General features: G+C 46.3%; 1 protein-coding gene across 1 annotated transcript; it reads right to left on the bottom strand.

Annotated features, from left to right (window-relative positions):
* Nucleotides 1-2,481: 2,481 nt before the first annotated feature.
* On the bottom strand, nt 2,482-23,082 carry UTP14A (UTP14A small subunit processome component). The gene is made up of 15 exons (XM_081124966.1): nt 22,900-23,082; nt 21,934-22,009; nt 21,155-21,225; nt 20,372-20,436; nt 17,871-18,013; nt 17,408-17,563; nt 12,131-12,250; nt 11,939-12,033; nt 10,956-11,079; nt 10,797-10,874; nt 9,698-10,091; nt 6,954-7,354; nt 5,815-6,008; nt 5,589-5,688; nt 2,482-2,916 (listed from the first exon to the last, which is right to left on the bottom strand). The coding sequence occupies exons 1-15, from the start codon at nt 22,923-22,925 to the stop codon at nt 2,653-2,655; spliced, it is 2,307 nt and encodes a 768-aa protein (XP_080981092.1). The 5' UTR covers nt 22,926-23,082; the 3' UTR covers nt 2,482-2,652.
* Between the last annotated feature and the right edge of the window lie 63 nt (nt 23,083-23,145).

Below are 23,145 nucleotides of genomic sequence, written 5' to 3' on the forward strand. Positions count from 1 at the left end.
CGGGAGGGTAAGGGTGAGCAGACACTGGAAAGGGAGTGCAGCGAGGACCTGAGGGCGGAGGCAGATGGGCGTGTGGGGAGCGCTGAGCGCAGGGATTTGACGCTGCTGATCGGGATGACCCAAAGACCACGGCGGGGGCCGTGCAGACGGCACGGGGCTCCCAAGGCAGGACGAAAACTGCCTCAGAGAAAGTGGGACCTACGAGGGCTGGGGAAGGGTGGCGGGGGCGGCCTTGGGCTCGGCAGGAAGGCGCCACCACCGCCCTCTGCCTGTCCCCAGCGCGCCCCGCCCCGTCCGGGGGCCCTAAGGGCAGCGGCCTGGGCCGTGGGGGAGCAGAGCCAGGGCAGTACCATTCGGACCAGAGAGGGGGGCTTGGGGGGGAAGGGAGGAGCCAGGGGTCAGAACCCTGTTGGGGGCGGGGGGGGCGCCACACCCTGGGAAAAAGGCTTGGGCACATCCAGAATGGGCCAATCAGCGAGCAGGGCCAGGGTGGCGTCAAGGGGCAGCTTTGGCCAATGGGAAGGGAGAACACTTCGGAGGTTCGGAGGAAGAAAAGAAAAAAAAAAGCCCCGCTGAACAACAGTCGAATCCGTTTGGGGGCTTGGGAGGCTGGAAGTGGGCGTCGTTTATAAACGTTCTGGCGCCTGTCTTCCCCTTTGAAGGATGGGGTCGCTTGCATCCCTCCTGGGCTGCGGGGAGCACACAGAGCTGAGGAGGGTCCCGGGAAAGTAGACGGGGATTGGCCGTTTCCTGGGGGCACTTGATTGGACGCTTCAATTTGGGGGGGTGGGTGGGACTGAGGTGGCAGCTTTGTGCTCTAGAGTGAAGAGAAGTTTATGGTCTCTTAAGCGGAGGCAGGAGTTCCCCATCTCCCCTTCCCCCACTGGCAGTGCACTGACTTAGGTGTCAACCGGCAAGTGGATCGCTGATAATCTCAAACCAGCAGATAACTTAAAAATGCCCCTGAGGCTCTAAACACCGGCTACGTATTTATCTTAATTCCCAGCCCAGAGCCGGTTTTTGAGAGGATAAGCAATGGTAGTAGGGGCGGGCCCACAGCTACCACAGGGAATTTCACAGAAATTTATGGCGTGGCTTCAGAGTTAGCCTAAGGTCCTGTGTAACTCTGGAGACCTCTACTCTGAAATCTTTTGCTTGTAAAATAAAGGCATCAGGACTAGTTACGTTGGAGATCTAAACATGTTGGAACTGATTTGGAGTGGTGTGCTTGAAAAACAGGGCTTTGGTGGGGGAAATTGCAAAAAACTCAGTGGCAGAGAGCTTTTGGCCCAAGGATTCCGATGTCTGTAAAGCTCTTCAAACTATATGTAAGATGGTGTATACGTTTGTGCATTTTTCTGGGGATGGTTCATAATTTCATTAAATTCTCAGAGGTCTGTGACACACAAAAATAACCCATCTTGGTCTAAAAAGGCTGGGGGGACCAACCTCCAAGGCATTAGGCGAAGTGCAATAGTGGTAGGTCCTGTTGAAATGGGGGGGGGGAAGGGTTCTCTAATTCCTTGTTAGTTATCTTGGCTGCAGGGGCCCTGTCCCTGTATCTATTTCTTGTCACCCAAAGAAAGGCAGGTTCCTCAGAACTGAGCTCAGGTGGACTATCACAGAGCAGAGTAGTGTTTGAATCAAACTATAATTTGAATCAATGGGAAGGAGTTAGTCCTGAGTTAGAAAGGGAATAGAGTTTTACTCCTGAAAGCTCATCGACCTCATCTGTAAAGTAGGGGTAAAACCTCATTATCTTAAGAATGAGACGCCCTAGCCGGTTTGGCTCAGTGGTCAGTGCCCGCCCACGGACTGGAGTCTCAGGTTGGATTCTGTTCTGGTCAAGGGCATGTACTTCAGTTGCAGGCTTGATCCCCTGGCCTGTCCAGGGTGCTCGAAGGAGGCAACCCATCGATGTGTCTCTCTCACACTGACGTCTCTCTCTCTCTCTCTCTCTCTCTCTCTCTCTCTCTCTCTCTCTCTCTCTCTCTCTCCCTTCCACTCTCTCTGAAAAGCAATGGAAAAAATGTCCTCAAGTGAGGATTAAAAAATGAGAAAAGTGCTAGCTTCTCTAAGGCCTGTGCAAGGTGGGACGCTCACACACCAAGAAAATGATAGTGGCTAGACTCAAAGTTCAGCCCAGCTTCAGCACCATCCTAGGACCAGCCCAAAATCCAATTGCATGGATTGTGCATACTGTTTCTAGGTTCAGGGGTTAAGAATATACAATAATTGGTCACTATCCCTGAATCTAAAAAATTTGGTTATGCTGGGTCATGTCTGATGTGATGTACTGAAGATCATGTTAGGGTAACTTCACTCCAATTTAGCATAACTACATAATGCTACATAATCCTTGGTAAGAAAATGAAGATTCCCTGATGTGTACATCTGGAGAGGTGCAGTAGGGAACGTCCAAAGGCATCTTGTCTGACTTGAAAATGATTCAACTGGGAGACGACAAAGAATACACTCCAGTTAAATAGATAAAAATGCCTTTATTTCTAAAACGTGGCTTACCTACACCCACAGTATGCTAACAAATTTTGAAATTGATCCTGTAGCTCAGAGTAAAACCCAGCCAATGGAGGAACAGTCAGGGCTCCTGGTTTTGGGCACCAAGATGTCACTCCTCCAGCAACTCCATCTTTAGTTTTTCTTCAGCTGTTTTTTGTGACGTATGGAGAGTTGTTTTGGATTCCTCTGTATGACGGAGAGGTCTGACCTTGAGGAAGACCGGTAGCCCACATCCTCTGCTTTTAAAGGCTTAATGATATGGCCTGGCTTGGTGACAACCTTGGGCATAGTCAGCTTTTGGAAGGCCCTCTGAGTGTTCCATGTAGATCCTATAGGGGTCTGGATGGTCCTTTCAAATTGTTGATGGTGAGTAAATGGATATGGAAGCACCCGCACCTGGAAAGGAAGGCAGAGTGATAGGCGTGAGCCGGGCCTGGAGTACAGTTGTATAACGGCAATTGGTCAGGTAGTGTTGGCGCACAGGCCACAGTTCCACATGATGGAGGCAGTGGGTGAAGCTGCTGAGAGATCAAGGCATCCCAGTGCGCCCGTCAATCCTTAGGAGTCCCAACCTGCTTGAGGACATTTGGGAGTAAAGGGGCCTAATTTGGATTTAGGAACCCCCCTCCCCAGGCTTATCCAACAATCTGGGGGTTGAAAAACCACCCTGACACTGTCCCTGCAGCTGTAGGAACACTACAGTAGCTTCAGGGCTACTGTCCTCAAGTTGGGCTTTTTTTAAAAAAAAAAAATATATATATATATATATATAAATCTTTTATTTCAGAGAGGAAGGGAGAGGGAGAGATAGAAACATCAATGATGAGTCATTGATGGGCTGCCCCCTGCACGCCCCCTGCTGGGGATCGAGCCCACAACCTGGGCATGTGCCCTGACTGGGAATCGAACCTCGATCTCCTGGATCCTGGGCCAATGTTCAACCAATGAGCCACGCCAGCCGAGCCTCAAGTGGGGATTCTACACAACCTTCCTATTCTTGTGACTGCAAGAAACACCCGGGCATTTGTGTATCCCTGTGGAATTTATGACCCTCCTAGCCTCTCCGTCCTTTCCTTTCCTCTCCTTGATCCATAGGATTGATGTTTTAAGGAACCCAAAAGTTTACTCCTGAATACTAAACGCGACCAAGCTGCTGCACTTAGTTAGCTTCATCCTCTATTGGTATCTCAGACTGTCTGAGCTGGAAGGCCCAAGGTAATGGCAAAGGTCACCTCCCTCAGCCCCAGAATTTGGCTTAGAGACAGAAAGTGATTTACCCAAGAAAATTAGGAGCCACAAGGGAGAGCAGACCCCAAGCTTCTTGCCTTGCCCAGTACTCTTCTCCACTCACCACAGCACTGTCTTCAGACATTTAAATAATCTTTTAAACACTTCCCCAGTTGCCAAAGAGGAAAAAGATGTAAGCAGAAAAATGGGGAAGTTATGAACAGTAGTCTTTGGAAGTATTCAGTGGAACACTCGAGAAGCTGAGCACTGCCAGGTGGTCCTGATGGTAGTGAAGGACAGAGTCTCCTTAGGTTAAGGGAAGGTTTTATTGGGGTTGATGGCTAGATCTGTACATGTCACCCAGGGCAAGAGGAAAAACCCAACACCTGGACAGCATGTTCAGCCAGGGAATGTCTCCCCTCCCCTTCAGTTTAAAGCACATTTGATTCTGTTGCATACTGGGACTTACGATCTATAGCTTATTACAAAGATGAAGGCCCTGGCAGGTTTGGCTCAGTGGCTAGAGCATCGGCCTATGGACTTGAGGGTCCCGGGTTCGATTCCGGCTAAGGGCACGTACCTCGGTTGCAGGCTCGACCCCTGGCCCCAGTCGGGAGGCAACCAATCGATGTCTCTCTCTCACATTGGTGTTTTTTCTCTCTCCCCCCCGCCCCCCTCTCTCTCCCACTCTCTGAAAAGCAATGGAAAAAATATCCTTAAGTGAGGATTTAAAAAAAAAATGTGAACAGCTAAGGAAAAATCAAGGAAGATTCTGGGAAACTATTCGTCAATTTGCTGCAATTGCATTAAAAAACAAATAGCTAAGACCCCTGGAAAGAAAGGGCGATCTTTATTGAGCTCCACACTGCCCTTCACCTAGAATCCTGGCCTGGTAAAGCACCCCTTTTCTCTCTCTCTTACTATACCTGCCTGTTCATTGCCTTTTCTGGTTATATAGTCTCAATTGGGATTACAGGGTTTACAATTCAATTTCTGCAGCAACTGGTTTACAAAATGAAATCAATAAAGTGTTATTGAAATGTTATTTCCTCACTTCTCTTTTGTACCTGTTAAATAGTACCCCCCCCTTTTTTTTTCCAGAAAGAAACATACAAGTCATTTTAATATTATACTGGCCAGGGGCAGATCTTAGGGTCACAGACTTTGAGGACTGAAGGGAACAGAAAGGTCGTTGAGTCTAATCTCATTCCTGAGTCCTCTCTACACATGCTCATACCCCAGAGCAACACATTCTCTCTGGACTAGCAGAAAGTTTTTCCCTGAATTGAACTCTGCCTTTCCTTTAACTTCTACTTATATGACTCCACTCCACATGACAGCCTTCAATGTACTGCTCAAATTTGCTTCTCTCTTGGGTAAACAACCCTAGCTCATTATCATATGACACTATTTAAAATTCTTGTACTACCCTGAACAAGTACCCGTTTGTCTTCATTTTTCTTAAGATGTAGCTGGAATTTTATAGCCTTTGAACATTACCTTGACTGTAAATACCAGCCCGAAGAACAGTAATTCTTCCTTTGGCGAGACCCATTTGCATCAGCGTTATCTGGGCTACTAGTTGAAAACACAGACCTGAGGGCCTCACTATTGCTGCAAAGATTACCCTGTAAGTCTCAACCTTCTTCCGGTCAGTAATTAAAACAGCAGAGTCGATCTGGAATTATTCATCTCAGAGCCAGTCAGTAAAAACAAAAATAGATTTGATTCCGTGGTCAACATCTCACGTCCCTCTAGACTACAGAGCACTAGAACATTCCTCGCAAGCAAGAGAGCTGGGTAGCAAAGAGGAGGCAGCTAACGAGCACTCCATCCCTCACCTGGTGAGCTGCTGCATGGATGTTTCGCTTCTCATTGATAATCACATTTGGTAAATTCTTGTCTTTTCTTGGAGGACCTTCAGGTGCTTTAATGAGAAACCTGGAAAGCAGAACAGCGGGATGTCTAAGAGCCTTAAGGAATTAAGTCAAAGGGGCAGGGAGGGCATGTGATGGTGAGGTGGGAGAACCTGGTGCCCTTCTGACAGGCTTTCTTCCCTGTTCTTACCGGCGTCTCTTCTTGGCACTGGGCTTCAGGCCCACACCACCCCACTCGCCCCAGCCAGGCAGAGTCAGGTCCACGTCCTTCGGCTTACTCGCCTCCACAGCTTCCCTCTTCTCTTTCAAGAAGTCTCTGATGACATCATCACCAGCAAAAGCTTCCTTTATCATTTGCTTTTGGTCTCTCTCCTGCTCATCTTCCTGGGAAGAAACAAAAGTGAGAACAGGAGGAGGGTTTGGGGGAAAGGAGGAGCTATAGAACCTCCAAACCACAAAATTTTCTTTCTGGCACTTTCTGCATCAGCTCTGATCCCCCATGATGGTCCAAGACCCTGGCTCTATTAACTCCTTTATTGTCATGGGGACTGCCAAAGACTTCAGGGAAGGAGGTGTTGTGGTTAGGAGGTTCTGTAGCTACAGCTTGCTTTAGAGTGGTGGCTCAGGCAAGAAGGCTTGAATTTTGGGCCGTGACATTTTAGCGCCCTCTAGGGGGAAAGCACAGAACAATGATGGTTTTGCAATACAGATTGGTAGCCAATCACACTCCAATTTCCTTCTCTCTAGGGTAAGTATCTCCAGCTCATTATCATATGACACAATTTAAAACTTTCAGTAAGGAAGCTCTAGCGTGGAGGAATGAATGGTCTGTTAGGAGGAGGAGCTCCAAGTGGCCTGGGCAGTAGGCAGGCATCCTCTAGCTTCTAGCCCTGAGAAGGTGGGCCTAGGCTCCTCAGTTGAGCAATTTCAGTTACTTAATCAGGGAGTCCTGGACCATTTGAGATCCCACTGAGTAGAGCAAGACCTGGGCAAGAACTCCATGACTCACCTTTGAATGTCCTGCCTGGGTTCTCATCAGAGCTGAGTGCCACCCTCTTTCCTCTGAGGGCAGTTTTAGAGTAACCCCAGGGAAGGTTTGGTGGCTCAGGATTTAGGATGTGGAAGTCTCGGTGGCACTCACAGATTTGCATCTATCAAACTGTCACTGGGGCCAGCGTGGCCCATACTATTCTGGGCCTCTCAACTACTGAAATGTGATCCCAGCACAACAAACTTCATCGATTCTACTCCTTGTGCAAGAGGGGCACTTTCTGCACCAGCGCCGATCCCCCACAATGGCCCATGACCCTGGACCCTGGCTTTGCTCACCAATTCCTCTATTGTGGGGACTGCCAAAGACTTTGCAGAAGGAGATTTTGTGGTTAGGATGTTCTTTAGGTCAATCAGTTGCTCCTTCCCTTTCTTCTTGGGAGCACTAGGCTGGTTATCTGGGTTCCTCTCCAACTGCTGCCCTTCTAACGCAGGTCTGGGAAGCTTCTTATTTTGAAAGCATTCTTCTTTGCCCAGTTCCTCTAGCTCCTCCAGAGTCTTTGCTCTCTCTGGCCTCTGCAGCAACAGGGGCTCCTCTTCTTCCTCGGCGGGTCCCTCTCTCTCGACTTGCAAAACTGGCCTCGCTGAACTCACTTTTTGTTTTCTGGACTGATGGTTGTCCTTGTTGAGTTTCTGAGACAGTGCCCTCAATTCAGATAGCACCTCCTGGCTGCTAGAATCTGGAGGAAGAAATGAAAGCTATCAGAAAATGGGGGCTATCAGAAAAGTTACCTAGTCCATGAGCACTTGTTGAGCAGTCTCAGTGAGCATTTGTTGAGCACCCACTGGGTGCTAAAGCACTACGAAAGGCATCCCAATGAAGAGAAGACTCCATTCGCTGGATGTCCTGGTAAACTCAGTAATAATACCTGTCAAACAGCAGGTAATAGAGTTGAGTAGTTAAAAGCAGGATGTTGGGAAGCAAATATCCTGGGCCCTAGTCCCAGCTTTGCCAATGACTCACTCTGTAACAGTAACTGTGGCTTAACTTCCTCATACAGTAAACCCTGCTTGGGGAGATGGCCTTAAATCCCAAATTTTAACGTCTTTAAAATATGTTTTTATCGATTATTTTTTATAGAGAAAGGGAGAAGGAGAGAAATATCGCTTGGCTGCCTCCCACACCCCCCCAACTGGGGATCATGCCAGCACCTGGGCATGTGCCCTGACCAGGAATCGAACTGGCGACCTCTCAGTGCATGGGATGACACTCAACCAACTGAGCCACACAGGCCAGGGTCCAAGTCCCAAATTTTCAAAAGGCCTCTTTAACTAACAGGTAGCCTCTGAATGTCACTTCACTGTACTCTATTATTTGTAATTCCTAAAATGTGTGACTTATTATTTATAATTTACACTGTAATGCCCTATTTGGAAAAGCCTTATCCAGATGGTTTTATCTTGAAGCACCATTTCACCTGTCGTGGCTGAGACAAGTAGCTTGCACTTTCCAGTCACCAGCAACACGTGAGTCAATAGCACTAGTCTCTGAGAGCCCTGAGGAAAACATGGCAGTGACACCCTTCTCAACTGTCCCCTGCACTGACTCAAGTGGCCTCCATTCCCAAGTTCACCCTGCTCTCTAGCTTTGGCTTGAAGCCAGTGGAAGAAGCTACTTGAGATCTGGCCTTTGGCTACATTGTTTATTCCTCAAGGATCAAGTTTCCTTGCCCATTTTGTTTGGGTCCACAACTTCCCATTCTTTCCCCAAAGAGTTGGGAACATCCTATTAATTTATCATCCGAGGAAATCCAAACCCACCTTTTATACCACAACCAATTGCTCTACACACTGAGCTAGATGGCCAGCTTCTGAGGGGGCTCTGGAGGATGCGGCTGGTTTCCTGTGGCTGCAGAGATGCTGCCCCACGATCTCGGCTCGCAGCACCACTCTTCAAATCCTCTCAGAAGTGACTGCTTGTAACTATTAATCCCAGACCTCTCTAGCTGAAAACCCCAAGTAAAGGCCCTATAACACATTCTAAGTGACAACTTCTCATTTTTTCCATGGAAAAACAGATTCTTGTTGTCACCCAAATGCACTATTCCTACAGAAAATACAATCAGACCCGAGCCTTTGTCCAGATAGCCAGGTGATTCTGAATGTAGGTAGCTCCCTAAGCAGGCTTTAACGACGGGAGCTCTCTGACCTGTCTCAAGGGTGCAAACCTAGCATTGTTAATGTAAAATCTCTTCAAGATAAACAGTAGAAAAATATAATACGCAAGTCAAGTCTGAGCATGGGGTAAACATTCTAATTTACCATGTACCTTGTGGAGTCATTGATTCTTGTGCAGAAAGTCTTACCCTGTATCATGTATCAACCAGCATTTATGAAGTGTTAAAAACGCCACTCCTACTTCACAAACAAAACATAACACTGCAGCCATAACTTGAAGACGCTTCACAGTGCCTCAAAATCCACCTGTCTGTGGGTGTGAATGATTTTCAGACCCGTCACTGCACCATGTGCACTTCTCTCTGGCTTGTGGGTACCAGCAACGGGAACTCCTGCCCTGACTTCAAGGATGGTGTCGCCCTGTCTTTCTGAAGACTGTAAGCCAGGGGAGGGGAACACCGGGCCCGCAGGCTGTACACAGCCTGCGCAATCATTTGGTCTGGCCCTGCCAAGGCAACTGCAGGCGGGACTAGAAATTCAATAAATCTAGGAGCTCTTTTCATAGCTAATTTTTGAATTGATAATTTTGTATGGCCCTCGAATGATGTTATAAATATCCAAGTGGCCCTTGGCAGGAAAAAGGTTCCCCATCTCTACTGTAAGCCGTTAAGAGCAGAAAGGGTGCTGGAACACACGTTGTGCATCCATGCATATGGCCGCTTATTAAATGCCTTTGAAGAAAAATGGTAATTATGATTATCTATTTTCTCTTCAGGGACCCTGGCACTCTCCTGAAGGTCCCTAGAGCCCCCTCATTCTGTGGTGTGTGTGGGAGGACACGGTCTTCCTCTCACAGTTGGTCCGCAGCATCTGCACTGAGTTCCCCCTTCTGGTCCACAACTCACCTTTTGTTTCTTGTCTGTCCACTGGCTTGGCGTCCTGGTTGAACCCAGACTTTTTCCTAAGCGATCGCCTTTCCTCAAATTCTTTCAACAAAATTTCTTCCTCTGCCACGGGTCTCTCTTCTTCCTCACTTTCAGAAGCCTCGTCAGCTCCAGGCTCTGGAAGTTGTTCGGGGTCCTTGTGGATTTCGGCTTCTTTTGCGTCACCAGAGTGATTTCTGACCATCCAGGGGTTCGGCCCATCCGCAGTCATCTGTGCCTCATTCACGGCATCAGGGACAAGGAGATCACCCTCTTCTTCCGCACCTCCTTCCTCTTCCTCACTCTCGCAGGCCACCTGGACTTTCTGCGTCAGTTCTTTGTTCCTGGCCAACTGATCCTGCATAGCCTGGCGAGCCTGGAGGAAGGAGTGACAGCATGCGTGCCTTGGCATTATTTGTCATTAGTGATTGCAATAATACCTTCCCTGGTCCATTTCTTAAAGCTGCCTCCTCTCAATCTCACTAAAGTATTTCTTACTAGTGCCTACTGTTTAAACTGCACAGATGCCACTGTGTTACTAGCTATGGAATAAAATGGAAGACAAATTCTTTGTCCTCAAGGAATCAACATGTGAAACATGGTAAAAAAAACAAGACACTTCCTCTCCTCTTTAACTGGACTTGTCTTCAATGCTCTTTCCCCTTTCATCTCTCCTTCTCCACCTCATTCCTGGTCATTTTCCTCTCTGCCTTACAGATTTTCTGATGCCTTTTTATTGATTTATTTTTTTTAAAAATTTTAATCCTCGATTTTTAGAGAGTGGAAGGGAAGGAGTGGGGGCGGGGAGAGAGAAACATTGATGTGAGAGAGACACAGCAATTGGTTGCCTCCTGCACACACCCTGACCGGGACTGGGGATCGAACCTGCAACCCAGGTACATGCCCTTGACCAGTAATCAAATCTGTGACCCTTCAGTATGTGGGCAGATGCTATAACCACATCATCCAGGGCTCTGATGCGTTTTTAGATTCCTGGTTTTCCATTCATTCTCATGGCTCTTAACCAACTCTGTTTCTTTCCTCCAATTCCACCCACTGTCTCATCCCAATGGGCTCTTACCTCTAGGTCATACTTGGCCATAATTGCCTTTGACTTTGCCCATTTTCCACTGTTCTGGTGCTTGAGGCTCATTCGTTCCTGGAAAGAAAGGACAGAGTGAGATCCTTATTTGTTTCTGGGGAAAGTCAGTTCAAGGGGGCAGGCAAGAGGCGGCCTCACCATCATTCTGGCCTTTTCGAGTTTTTCTAGTTCTTCCAGGGCGGCAGCAGGATTGACCTTCCGTAGCTCCTCAAACTCTTTCAGGGCTTTCTTGGTCTTTCCTTTCTTCAGAACTCTGTGATACCTACATGGCAATGAGGGGTACAAGGAAAGAGATTTAGCGGAAACATTGATGCCACACACAAAAGTGTCCCCACTCCCCAAGTGGTTTCCCTGTGCAGAGGCCACAATGGACATCATAGAGCTAGCTGACTGGAGGGAGCCAGCTGGGGACCTGAGAGCACTGGTAGGCCTCGCAGTCCCTGCAGCCCACAGGGGCTGACCCCTGCAGAGTGAAGGGTCCTTCTGCTCCTTTAGTGCAAGGAAGAAAAGAACACATTCCAGAGAGGCAAAAAGGTAGGAAGGAAGCCCTGTGGGCCTCAACAGCTGGAGAATTCAGAGCTCATTGTGCAGAATCAGTCTGTCATGCCCAGGGAAGGAGAGGAAGTCATTGTGCAGTCCTCTTTTTAGCAAAAACCAAGACAGACAGCCAACAGCCAGTGGACAGGGCACTAGTGAAGCCGGCAAAACTTTTATGAGGTTGGTCTAAGGGGGGAAAAAGGCTAGTTACTCCCATTTGTGACCTCTTCTATATGACCCCAGTTGCCAGGTCAAAGGTTCTTTCCACCTCACTTTAAAAAAAAATGTTTTTACTGATTTAGAAAGATAGGAAGAGAGAGGGATAGAGAGATAGAAACATCGATTGGCTGCCTCCTATGCACCCCCCCACTGGGGATCCAGCCCGAAGCCCGGGCAAGTGCCCCAAACTGGAATCGACCCAGTGACCTCTTGGTTCACGGGTGGACACTCAACCACTGAACCACACCAGCTGGGCTCCACATCACTTTCTTTCATGGAACTCCTCATCTTTTTTCTTTTTTATTGAGTTTATTGGCGTGACATTGGTTAATAAAATTATATGGGTTTCAGGTGTATGTCCTTACTTTTTGCTTTTGATTTTCTTCTCTCTTCGAGCCCTGGCCTCATAGTAAGACTGCAGGGCCCGGGCCCTCTGAAGCTCTGTTCGGCGCATCTTAGCCTACAATGAATGAGATTGACAGTGACTCTTGGGCTTGCGGGCAAATGCCGGGAGAACCAGGCCCTGCCTGAGTGTGTATAAGGCCCATCGCACTTACCTCTTCCAGGCTCATGGCTTTGAGAGAGGCTTTTTCCACAGGAGTCAGTAAGGGGTCTGTCACTGCCTGCTTGTTCTTACACAGAAGGTTAAAAATTTCCTGCTCCAGGGGAGTTCTTGCCTTAAAGGGATTACAAAACATTCTGAGTCTTAAGCAATGCTCCTACAGCTTCCCTCTTTCCAGCCCTATGACCATCTACTTTGACACCATAATTGGAATCACTAACCAGATACGATTGGCTGCTACAGCAAAAGAAGGGGTTCCAGGCTCGCTTCCCAGCTGGGTAGCTAAAGCCTGATCTCATTCTGACTTAAGACAACCTCAGCAAGGGGACTTGGAGGCTACTGTCTGATATTACTGAGTACCGCTCTGTGTTCCGATTATTAATATATGTAAAACAGAACGCCATTCTCTTACGAATCGAAGCAGGATGCCCTTGAGGTCAATGCTGGCAGGACAGAGGAAGAGCAGTACCAAATATCAGTTTTGATAGTCACAAAACAAAATGGTTCCTGGGTTGCTATATATATGGTATAGTTAGGAATCTCAGATTTCATCTAAGACGCCTTAAAAAAAAATAAAAAATGACCGTAATGTAATTAGCCTGCTTCCTCTTTTTTTTTTTTTTTTTAAATATGTCTTTATTTTATTGGTTTCAGAAAGAGGAAGGGAGAGGGAGAAAGATAGAAACATCAATGATGAGAGAGTCATTGATCGGCTGCCTCCTGCACGCCTCCCACTGAGGATCGAGCCTGCAACTCAGGCATGTGCCCTGACTGGGAATTGAACTTTGATCTCCTGGTTCATAGGTTGATGCTCAACCGCTGAGCCATGCCGGCCGGGCTAGCCTGCTTCCTGACAGTTCAAATTTAATTCCAGTCATCTTCTAACTTTGGCTCCAGCTCCTCAGTTTCCAGTTAACTTTGCATGCTAGGTAGTGTCTACATGCATGAAATGAATGGACTGTGAATGAGTTACTTCACAGGTTAGCGAAAGACCTCATTTACTGCTTGACCAATAATGGAAGGGTGGCTAAAATAACCAGCCCAGTCATGACATGGTCCATTCTGGCAAGGCACAAAGACAGCCCTAGGTAACAGAGCCAATTTCAAACCTCATACACACTTCATATGTAGTTTTCTTCAACAGCTATATACATCATGGTCAGTATCCAACTTACAAATATCTAGACAAATGCACAAACACACATCATCATACATTACACACGGCTATTGATTTAACCATAAACCTATTCTACTGAATGGTAAAGGTACATGTTCTTCCATTTTTAGTATTTGTAGTAGAGATCAATCACAGGCTACAAAGTGATATGTATTACAATGTTGTAATCTCCCTCCAATTCAATTCAATTTACAGAGATTTATCGATTGAAGCTACATTGCAGGTACTCGTAGAGGGTACTGGAATACACAATTGGTTATCATTTCTGTCCTCATAGAGCTCACAGCCCTTCAGAGGAAAGAGACACATGCACCACTAACAACGTAATGGGTTAAATGTTAGTCCACTGGAGTCCCGGAGGAACAGTTCTGATCAGGGGGTGCCTTAGGCTTGGGGAAGAGGCTGAGTTGGGTTTTTTTAATTCTCACTCGATATTTTTTCCATTGCTTTCAGAGTAGAAGGGGAGAGAGAGAGAGAGAGAGAAAGAGAGAGAGAGAGAGAGAGAGAGAGAGAGAGAGAGGGAGAAATATCCATGAGAGAGAGACACATCAATTGGTTGCCTCCCACATGTGCCCTGACTGGGGCCGGGGATCGAGCCTGTAACTGAGGCACGTGCCCTTGGCTAGAATAGAACCTGGGACCCTTCAGTCCGTGGGCCGACGCTCTAACCACTGAGCCAAACCGGCTAGGGCGAGACTTACTTTTTGAATTAGGCTTTGTTCGAGGTTTAAGTACAATTCTGTAAAGGAGGGGGCCGAGCGGAGAGATGAGTATAAGCGAAAACAGCTATGTGGAAAAGAGAAGTATGTAAGGGAACGATGCGTTGACCAGTGCGGCTAAAATGCTAGATGCTTCTGTCTCATTCTCTAAGTGGAGAGCTTCTGAAGGGTTTTAAGCAGGAGAGTGACAATTCGTTTTATGTTTCAGAAAGAAAATCCTGGTGATTGTGTAAGGGGATATACAGGGTGAGGCAAAAGTAGGTTACAGTTGTGAGTACACAGTTTATTCTTGTATTGTTATTTATTAATTATTGTATTATTTTCCATACGAACAACTGTAAACATACTTTTGCCCCACCCTGTAAATGAAAGCTGGAAATGAAAATGAGAAGAGGAGCCAGGGATCTGAGCTATTACAGAGTCAACGGAAGGAGAAATCAGATGGCTGAGGTTTCCAACTTAAGTGGCTGAGGTATGGAGTCATGCCCTTGACTGAGTTACACAACGAAGGCGGTGGTACAGGGTGTGGGAGTCTGGGGAAGGAAAACGGCAGGTTTACTTTGTTGTGTGTGAAGTTTAAGGTGCATAGGGGAGACCCCGGTGAGGCCTGCCAGTCATATGGAACCTCGGACTGGCACTCAGAAGGAAGTGGTTGAGGGTGATCTGTAGTGTACACAGGTGATAGTCAAAAGTCAGGGAATTTACAGAGCAAGAGCAAAAAAGACTAAGAAAGTCAGATGAAAATCAGGAGTATGTCACGAAGCCAAGGCAGGAGTTTTTAACAATGTGACGTGTCAATAGTATCAAATTGGCTGAAGACTTGAGAGGGCTTGGGATGTGGCGACCAGGAGGCCCCTCGTCAATGGCCTTTGAAAGAGGTTGCAGTAGGACAGGAGGAAGAAGCAGTGGAGACCAGCTCCTTCCAAAGCATGCCCCTCAGCAGCTAACAAGATTCGCTTCATTTTTAAGGTTTAAAATTTAATTTGATTTTTAATCACATGGTGTGTACACTCTGGGTTAGAGTAAGTCAAAAGGGCTTCTTTATTATCTTTTCATAGCCTTTAAAAGGCCAGTGTATTTTGTGAATCACCAATTTCTGGTAGGGGCAGGCAGCATTTTCCAGCAGTGAGATGATCCCCCCCCCCATCCTTTTTGAGGGCATATTGAGAAACAAAGGTTTGAGATGAAAACTCTGCGAAGTGCTAGTGTAGGCTGCTAGTGGAGAAAAGGAGAGAGGGGCAGGGAAAAGTTATCTTACTTCATTTCTAGCACTTTGCAGTTTACAATGCTGTCACATGCACTGTCCCATTTAATTCTTCTCAGCTAGCGTCTTAATGGAATTTTAGGAAGCTGAACCAAAACTATAGTGCAGACTTCTTGGATTCTTTTAAAAAAATGTTTTTATTGAGTTGAGAGAGAGAGGAAGGGAAAGGGGGGAGGGGGTGAAGGGGAGAGAGGGAGGGAGAGAGAGAGAGAAAGAGAGATAGAGAGAGAAACATCATTGGCTGCCTCCTGCATGCCCCCTACTGGGGATCAAGCCCACAACCCAGGCATGTGCCCTGACTGGGAATCAAACCAGAGACCTTTCAGTGCAGGGGACAGTGCTCAACCAACTGAGCCACTTTTTGGATTCTTAATATCCAGAAATACTAGTATATTACTAGTCCTTGGTACTTTGCACTCTTAAGTTGTAAGAATAGAACTGGGAGTTGCTAGCTAGAAAGCACCCCTCTGATTTCAGAGAGGAAGGGAGAGGGAGAGAGAGATAGAAACATCAAGGAGAGAGAAACATAGATCAGCTGCTTCCTACACGCCCCCTACTGGGGATTAAGCCTGCAACCTGGGCATGTGCCCTGACTGGCAACCTGAACCGGCGACCTCCTGGTGCATGGAACAACACTCAACCAACTAAGCCATACCGGCCCAGCATATACTATTACTTTTTTGATAAATATGAGGTAAACACAAGTATATCAGTGAGATTCTTAAATTAACAACAACAGAAAACTTAATAGAAGTGGTTACATCTGGGTATGGGGTAAAAATGATCAGATGGGGTCAGAGGTGGGGTCAGACTTGTCACTATAAATCATCTATACTTTTATTTTTTAATCCTGCCAATTATATTACCTCTTAAATTTTTTCCCCTAAAGTCTCCCTTCCATCCTGCAGCCACACTTTAAACTTGATCTCTTTCATGTGGAAAAAGAAGCAATTTAGAAAGAGAATGGCAGAAATGGAGCTTATCCCTGCAATAGGCAACCAGTGCTCAATTTCTAGCTATGGCGACAAGCCATGTTTACTTTGATGAGCTTTAATTATTTCAAGTCCCCGATGCACAGGACACTATCATTCCTAGATTTTTATAAAATCAGTCTCGCATGTTTTGGAGGGTAGAAGGATTTTTAAAAAGCAGAAGAAAAGCATAAAGAGGGCCATTTGCCCACAGTTTGGGGACTGCCATCGCCTTTTTTTTTTTTTTTAACTTAAGACAGGACATCCCATTATAGACACCATAACTAGCGGTGTATTGGAAAACAAAGGCTAGGTCTTCTGAAGCAGTTGTTCACAGACTAAAAAAACATCTCGAGACTTTAGGGCCCCATGTAGGATCACTGACTTTTAATTTTGCCAAGGGCATAACTACTGTTCCACCCCCAACCCCAGCCTTTCGTACCACTATCATTTCCTAAAAGAAAAGCTATTTCGATACCATTAAAGTGGAAAGAAGAACCTCATAATTAAGAAGAGCTGGCAACCTTATACCCACCTTACTCGCAATTACCTTTTGGCTTCAGATGGATGAAAAATTTGCCAGGGATCAGTGTTTGGGAAACTCAGCTCTAAAATACCTTTTCAAAAAGTTTTCTACAGTTCAGTCATAATAAGTTACCTGCTAAGATTCTAGTCATTATCAGCAATGTTATATTTGAATGATATTTCTTTACAAGCAAGCTTTGGGTCTGCTGCTCACGTATCCCTACTAAGGCATCCGTGAGGCCAAATTCCTGATTTTCCCCAGATCAGAATGTGGTTCTGAAAGCTTTTTAAAAACTGGGGCGTGAGAAAGAAAACATCGTGTTTCCTCTCTACTGGCAGTTGGATGTTTTAACACAAAAACACGGACATAACCATGCACTGTATGCTGCAAAGTGACGAAGAGCAACTATAGAGCCACTGTGACTGCCTATTGCACGACTGACAATGAGTCCTGCTACCCCTTCTCTCCCTTTCCGAGTGATAAACTACAATGGAATTTCAGTTTAACACGTCCAACTGCAATCAACAAAGTTTAACACCATCAGCTGCAGACCCTGCGACCTCCACGTTGCGCAACCCCACGTTCCCAGGCGCAGCTCCCTTGCCTTGCACTCACCTTCCAGCCGTTGAGCACATGTTCAATGGGAGCGAAGGCCGACTGCTCCTTCTGCAGCGGGAAAACCAGCTGCTGTGCCTGTCGGTTCTTCAGAACGATGGGATCCCACTTGGAGAGGGTCTGCGAGGTTTTATTGAACGCCACTTCTCTGTGGATCTGAAACAGGCAAGGTACACAAGAGGGCCACAAAATTAGGCATCAGGCTCAAAGGACTCGTGGGAAATTAGGCCGCATTGTTTTTTAGCCCAAGGAAGAATCAGGACGCTAGAGATAAGCTCTTGTTTACTTCTCAGGACTGCGTTTTTCCCCTGAGATTAGTTTTAATCTTTTCCGTGGTGAGGCAATCACCACTTCCCCTCCCATTGGTGAGGCTTTCCCCCTCCTTCTCTTCTTACCCTGTTTTTTCCTGGTTAGTTTAGTTTCTTCCCCTTAGTGGACACTTGACGGACACTTGATAACTCACCCGCTCAACCTCCTCTTTGTTGAGGGGAAGCTCCACCGTCTTCTTTGCTTTGACTCTATTCAGTTGCTTTTTCACAGTGGCCAATGAGGGTGACGTTTTAACGGGCTCAAGCAGATCAGAAAGGACTAGCCTTTCTCCTGATCCTGTAGAAAGGCCAAACTTTCTGGTCAGACGGAGAAGTGAGGCAAAAATCTCAACATCACATAGGCAGATGCCTAAGGCGAAAATGCTGGCAGACAGGCCACTGTGCAGGGAAGCCGGAATAATTCTCTTACTTAAATGGCTGGCCATAGTGACACCATCACTTTCCTCCATCCTCACACGTGTTGGAGGGAGAAGAAAATCATTTATTTTAAAAAGGCATTTGCTGTTCCCTTGATCTTTCTGCGTTCACTCCTGCCCCACTGCAGCTCATTCTTCACACAGCAGCCAAAGTGATATTTTGAAAATTCAAATCACACCATATCGTGATCCTGCTGAAAATCCTCCAGTGGCTCCCCTTATACTTGGAATTACAGTCATCCCTTGGTATCCAAGGAGGTTTGGTTACAAGACCCCCTGCGGTTACTAAAAATCTAAGGATGCTCAAGTTCCTTACATAAATTGGCATCATATTTGCAGGTCGCCTGTATTTGGCACATCGGCTGCAGCAGGGTATGCCTACTCATCACTTTATTCGCATAGATTCAGTCTAGTGCTCGGCGTGTGGCAAATTCAAGCTTTGCTTTTTGGAATGTTCTGGTGTTGTTGTTTTTTCCAGATATTTGCAGTCCGTGGTTGGTTGAAGGCAATGATGAGAAAACCAAGGATATGGAAGGCCAACTACATCGATCTAAAGGATACAGCCCTATGGGACCTGGTCCCCATATGGGATCTTGGTCTGTCACTCCAGTGTTTATGTCATCCCTACCTCCACTATGCTCGGGTCACACTAGCCGTCTTCCTACTCTTCAGACATGCTGAGAGCCTCTGTACCAGCTGCCCGCTTGCCTGGAATGCTTTCCCCTGTTTGCACGACTGACTTTTCCCGTCATTCAGATCTCTTCACTGCAGCATCCTGCTTTAACGCTCTTCTTGTCTCCATATCCCACTAGAATGTAAGCCTCACGAGATCAGTGTCTTATTCTTTTTTTTAAAAAAATATATCTTTTATTGATTTGAGAGGAAAGGAGAGGGAGAGACAGAGATGGAAACATCAATGATGAGAGTCACTGATCGGCTAGCCCGCAACCCGGGCATGTGCCCTGACCGGGAATCGAACCCTGATCGCCTGGATCCTAGGCAGACCCTCAACCGCTGAGCCAAGCCCGGCTGGGCAGTGTCTTATTCTTTACTATATAGCCCAATATCTAAAGCAGTGATTTTCCACCTTATGGCACATAAACTATTACTAAAATTCCATGGCACACCAAAAAAATATATTTTTTGGTGATCTGACTCCAAAAAAGGTATAATTTTGATTCACTCACACCGGATGGCTATTGTTGTGTTGGTTGTTGTCACTGTTGTCTTTTTTTTTTTTGATAATCTAAGGGGAAAAAGGTCAGTGCCACTGACTGAACAATCATGTATTTCATGTTTTCAAAATTCTTGTGGCACCCCTGCTGAAAATCGCTGATCTAAACTGCTTTGTAACTGATTCATAGTAGAAGCCCATAAGTATCGCTGAATGAATAAGCTTGGGAGAGTCCATCGTTACTTGTCCTGGGAAGTGACAGCTAGTGGTTGCTAAAAGAATACAACTCATTTAAGCCGCTTAAGTTGTGGATATGGTGACAAAGATTTGGCATCTAGACTTGGTGTCGGGTTGAAATCCCAACTCTGCCATTTACTAGGTGGTGACTTCTCAACAGGGGTGACTTCATTCCTCCACCCAGGGGGTGCAAACTGGTCCTCGGGGGCGTGTGTGAAAAGAATCTTAGATATTACGAAGTTTTGTGTCCCTCTGAAGCTCAACCCTATCCAACAAAATCACATTCCTTAGTATTTGATTTCCCGGCCTGAAGGGGGCGAAGGCTGAGGGAGGGAGGCAGTGAAGAAACAAAATGTCTAAAAGGTCTCCTGAAGGGAGCAAAAAAGAGAAAAGGTGGAGAAACGTACTAGGTGAAGGTCCTCGAGTAACTGACTTATTCGAGCTCCAGTGGGAGAAATTATCTGCCTGTCAAAACTCAAAACACTGTGAGAACTGAAAAAAAAAAATGAAATCATGAACGTGAATAAGCTAATGACAGGCAGCTGCGTTCATTCATGTCCGTCTCTCCTAGAAGTCGCTCACCAAGCTAAGTGGGAGACCTTGACCATGGCCTTCTAGGCTTTCTCCTAGAAATGGAAGAAACTCAAGAGCATGTGACTACCCTTCTTCACCCACTTACAGGCAAATATTTATAGTATGACCCATTAATCACAAAAACAGTTCCTGGGCGGGGGTGGTGGTGAAATGACCATTATAATTTTGGAACTCCACAGGCTCCATGCACAGATAGTTTCCTTTGTTAACTTACCTTCAGAACTGACCGTGAACTCTGACACCTTCAGACTAGCCTCAGATCTCTCAGCCAATTTCCGCCTGAAATTTAAGCAAAACAAAATATAGAAGGAATGGACACATTTTGCTGGGGAACAAATACTTCTGTCTTCAAATAAGGCTTTGGTTTCATGTATTTCTCTTCTAAGAGTTTTGTCACAAAGCAACCAGGAAATCTGTTCCTAACCTGGACTTGGTAGTCTAACCATCTCTTAATGTAGACCCAGCCCCTCAAAAATACAAGGCGATACAAGGTAGGCATAGTGGAAAAGGTATCGGGCTTGGATTCAAACGTACCTGGATTTGAATCCTGGATCTGCCACTTATTAGCAGAGTGACGGTTGGGCAAGGCAATTAACTTCTCTAATGGGGACAAGTGATGTCTACTTAACGCTTTAAAATTATAGGTGTGGATTCAGTTAGAATTCACATACACAGAGGTCTAACACAGTAACAGCTAACAATTATATAATGTTTACTAAATTCTGGGCATTAGTTTAAGGTCTTTACATTTATTAACTCATTTAAATGTCACAACAACCCATAAGATAGGAACTATTATTAATCTAATTTTCTAATTGAAGAAATTGAGGTTCAGAGAGGACACAGAATTTGCCTATGCAGCCTCTCTCCAGAGTATGTGCTCTTAATGATGCTGGTACTTGTGTCTTCATTGTCTGAGGCACTCAATGAATATTAGTTGCAGATAAATCTCATGGAATCAGCTAGTTATAACCTGTTAAAATGATGGGAAGGTTACCTATTCTTTCCATCAAGGGAACTGATTGCTTCCAGAAGCTTTTGATGCTTTCGCTCTCCACCATTGTCCCCCTAGACACAGAAAAGGAAAAACCATCAGGATGAGAGGAGGGAAAAGACACTATGGGAATTGAAGCCCATGTAAAAATCTCTTGTTCTTTTGGTCAGTGGGGAATCAGATGAGGTCTGGTGTGCAGGTCTGAAAGAACTGCTTCAAAAACCAAAGTCCCTCATTATAGAGCCTTAGTAACTGGGAGCTAATGTTATACTTCAGTCTTAACTTGTTTGGGGAAGAAAAGTGCTATGGGATAACGTTTCTGTATGTAACATATAATGTGACTTGACACAGAAACTCTCGCATTAAAAAAACCAATCTAAGTAGTTTTGTCAAGAGAATAAAGAGCTGGAATTCCTATAGCATCTGTTGGAGATCCAGCTTAATTATGTATATTGCAGTCAGACACTTAAATAACTCTCTACAGAAATCCAAATCTGGGAAATAGGAAAATCCTATAATAAGGACCATATGTTTTGTTCTTACATACTCAACTATACTTAATCAACTTGAAGACAGCAACTGTATCTTAGAGTCTTCAAACTCCCATAGCACTTACTACGGTATCCTATACATGAAACACTAAATAACTGGTTGTAATTTATTTGCAAGACCTGAACAAATATGAACAATTTTGCTACCCCTTTCTTTCCAGAAATGTGCTGTCTACCCTAATTTCGAGGCAGAAGGGAACTGGAGAAGACAGTTTAGCAGTTGTCACCCACCTCATCTTCACTGGTGCTCGAGGGGTAGTCATTTGTCAAATCCTTTAGTTCTTCCTGTTCCCTTAAAGCCAGAAGGCTGTTAAAGGAGATACAAGGGAAATATTATTGCTTGAAATAACAAGAGGTGAGCAGTGGTTGGTGAGACCCAGACAGAACTGCATGAAAAAGATCTAAGGCTTCAGTGATTGCACTGCATTTCCCACTGACCTATGGCAAGCTATAAAAATATCAGACTCTAGGTAAGGTGGCAGAAGATGCTGTTGCTGGCCCTTGAGACAAAGCAGTTTCGCCATTAATATTTCTAAGCATCGTCCACACGGAGGAAACCTTTATAGGTGCAGCTTCCTCAGGAGTGACATCTTGATCACTTGTTCCCAGGAGTGAGGAAACAGAATTGGATGAAAGCAGCTGAGTGAGCCATTTTCCCTGGGGCTTGCTCACCAAAGTAGGTACTTAATTACGGAATATTGGTACCCAGAAAGAAATTATGGAATCTGTATCAGTCTTCGAAAGGCAAGCTGTGCTGAACGGATTCAATTTAGTTCCCCTGTTGGGTGGGATGAAACATCAGAGGAGAAAGCGTCGTAGGATGGCTCCGATCAGCAAAGGTTTACAGGACAAGGGAGCTTACAGCGTAGGCACTGCCCGCACGGAGGACTGAAAGGGGCCCAAGTAGTGGCAGAAAAAGCAGTCACGTGACGAGGGCAGTGCAACATAGTAACTGAGCCCGAGAGGGAGAGGCCGCATCAGGACCACAGGGAGAAGGCTACAAAGCTAGGATGCTCAGGGAGCGAATTAAGGCAAATGAAAGGGTTTTAAAGGATGGATCGCGGCAACAGCAACGAATGGGGAAGTCCTGGGAGGGACACAAGTGTCATCTGTTAAGACGCGGCTTCCACGGCTCAAAAGCCGGGGAACCCGACCCCCAACGAGACCCAGGCTTCCCGATCCATCTTCGCCCCTCACCTCCGCGCCGCCGGTATCCCGCTCATCTCAGCAGCACGCCTCTCACATGGACCAGCGACGGAAGCTGGAAGGAGAGCAATTTCCGTACCGGCCGCAAAGCAATTCCCGCTTCCTCCAACCACGCGCGACACGTCGCGTCACTTCCGGCCCGTCCCAGGCTCACGAAGAACCGGCGACACCGCGGGAGGGGCCTGCGGGCACCCGGGAGCCGGGAGGCGGAAGCCGGGCGGCGGAAGCCGGGCAGCG

The sequence above is a fragment of the Miniopterus schreibersii genome (assembly GCF_964146895.1).
Source record: "Miniopterus schreibersii genome assembly, chromosome: X".
NCBI lineage: Eukaryota > Metazoa > Chordata > Mammalia > Chiroptera > Miniopteridae > Miniopterus > Miniopterus schreibersii.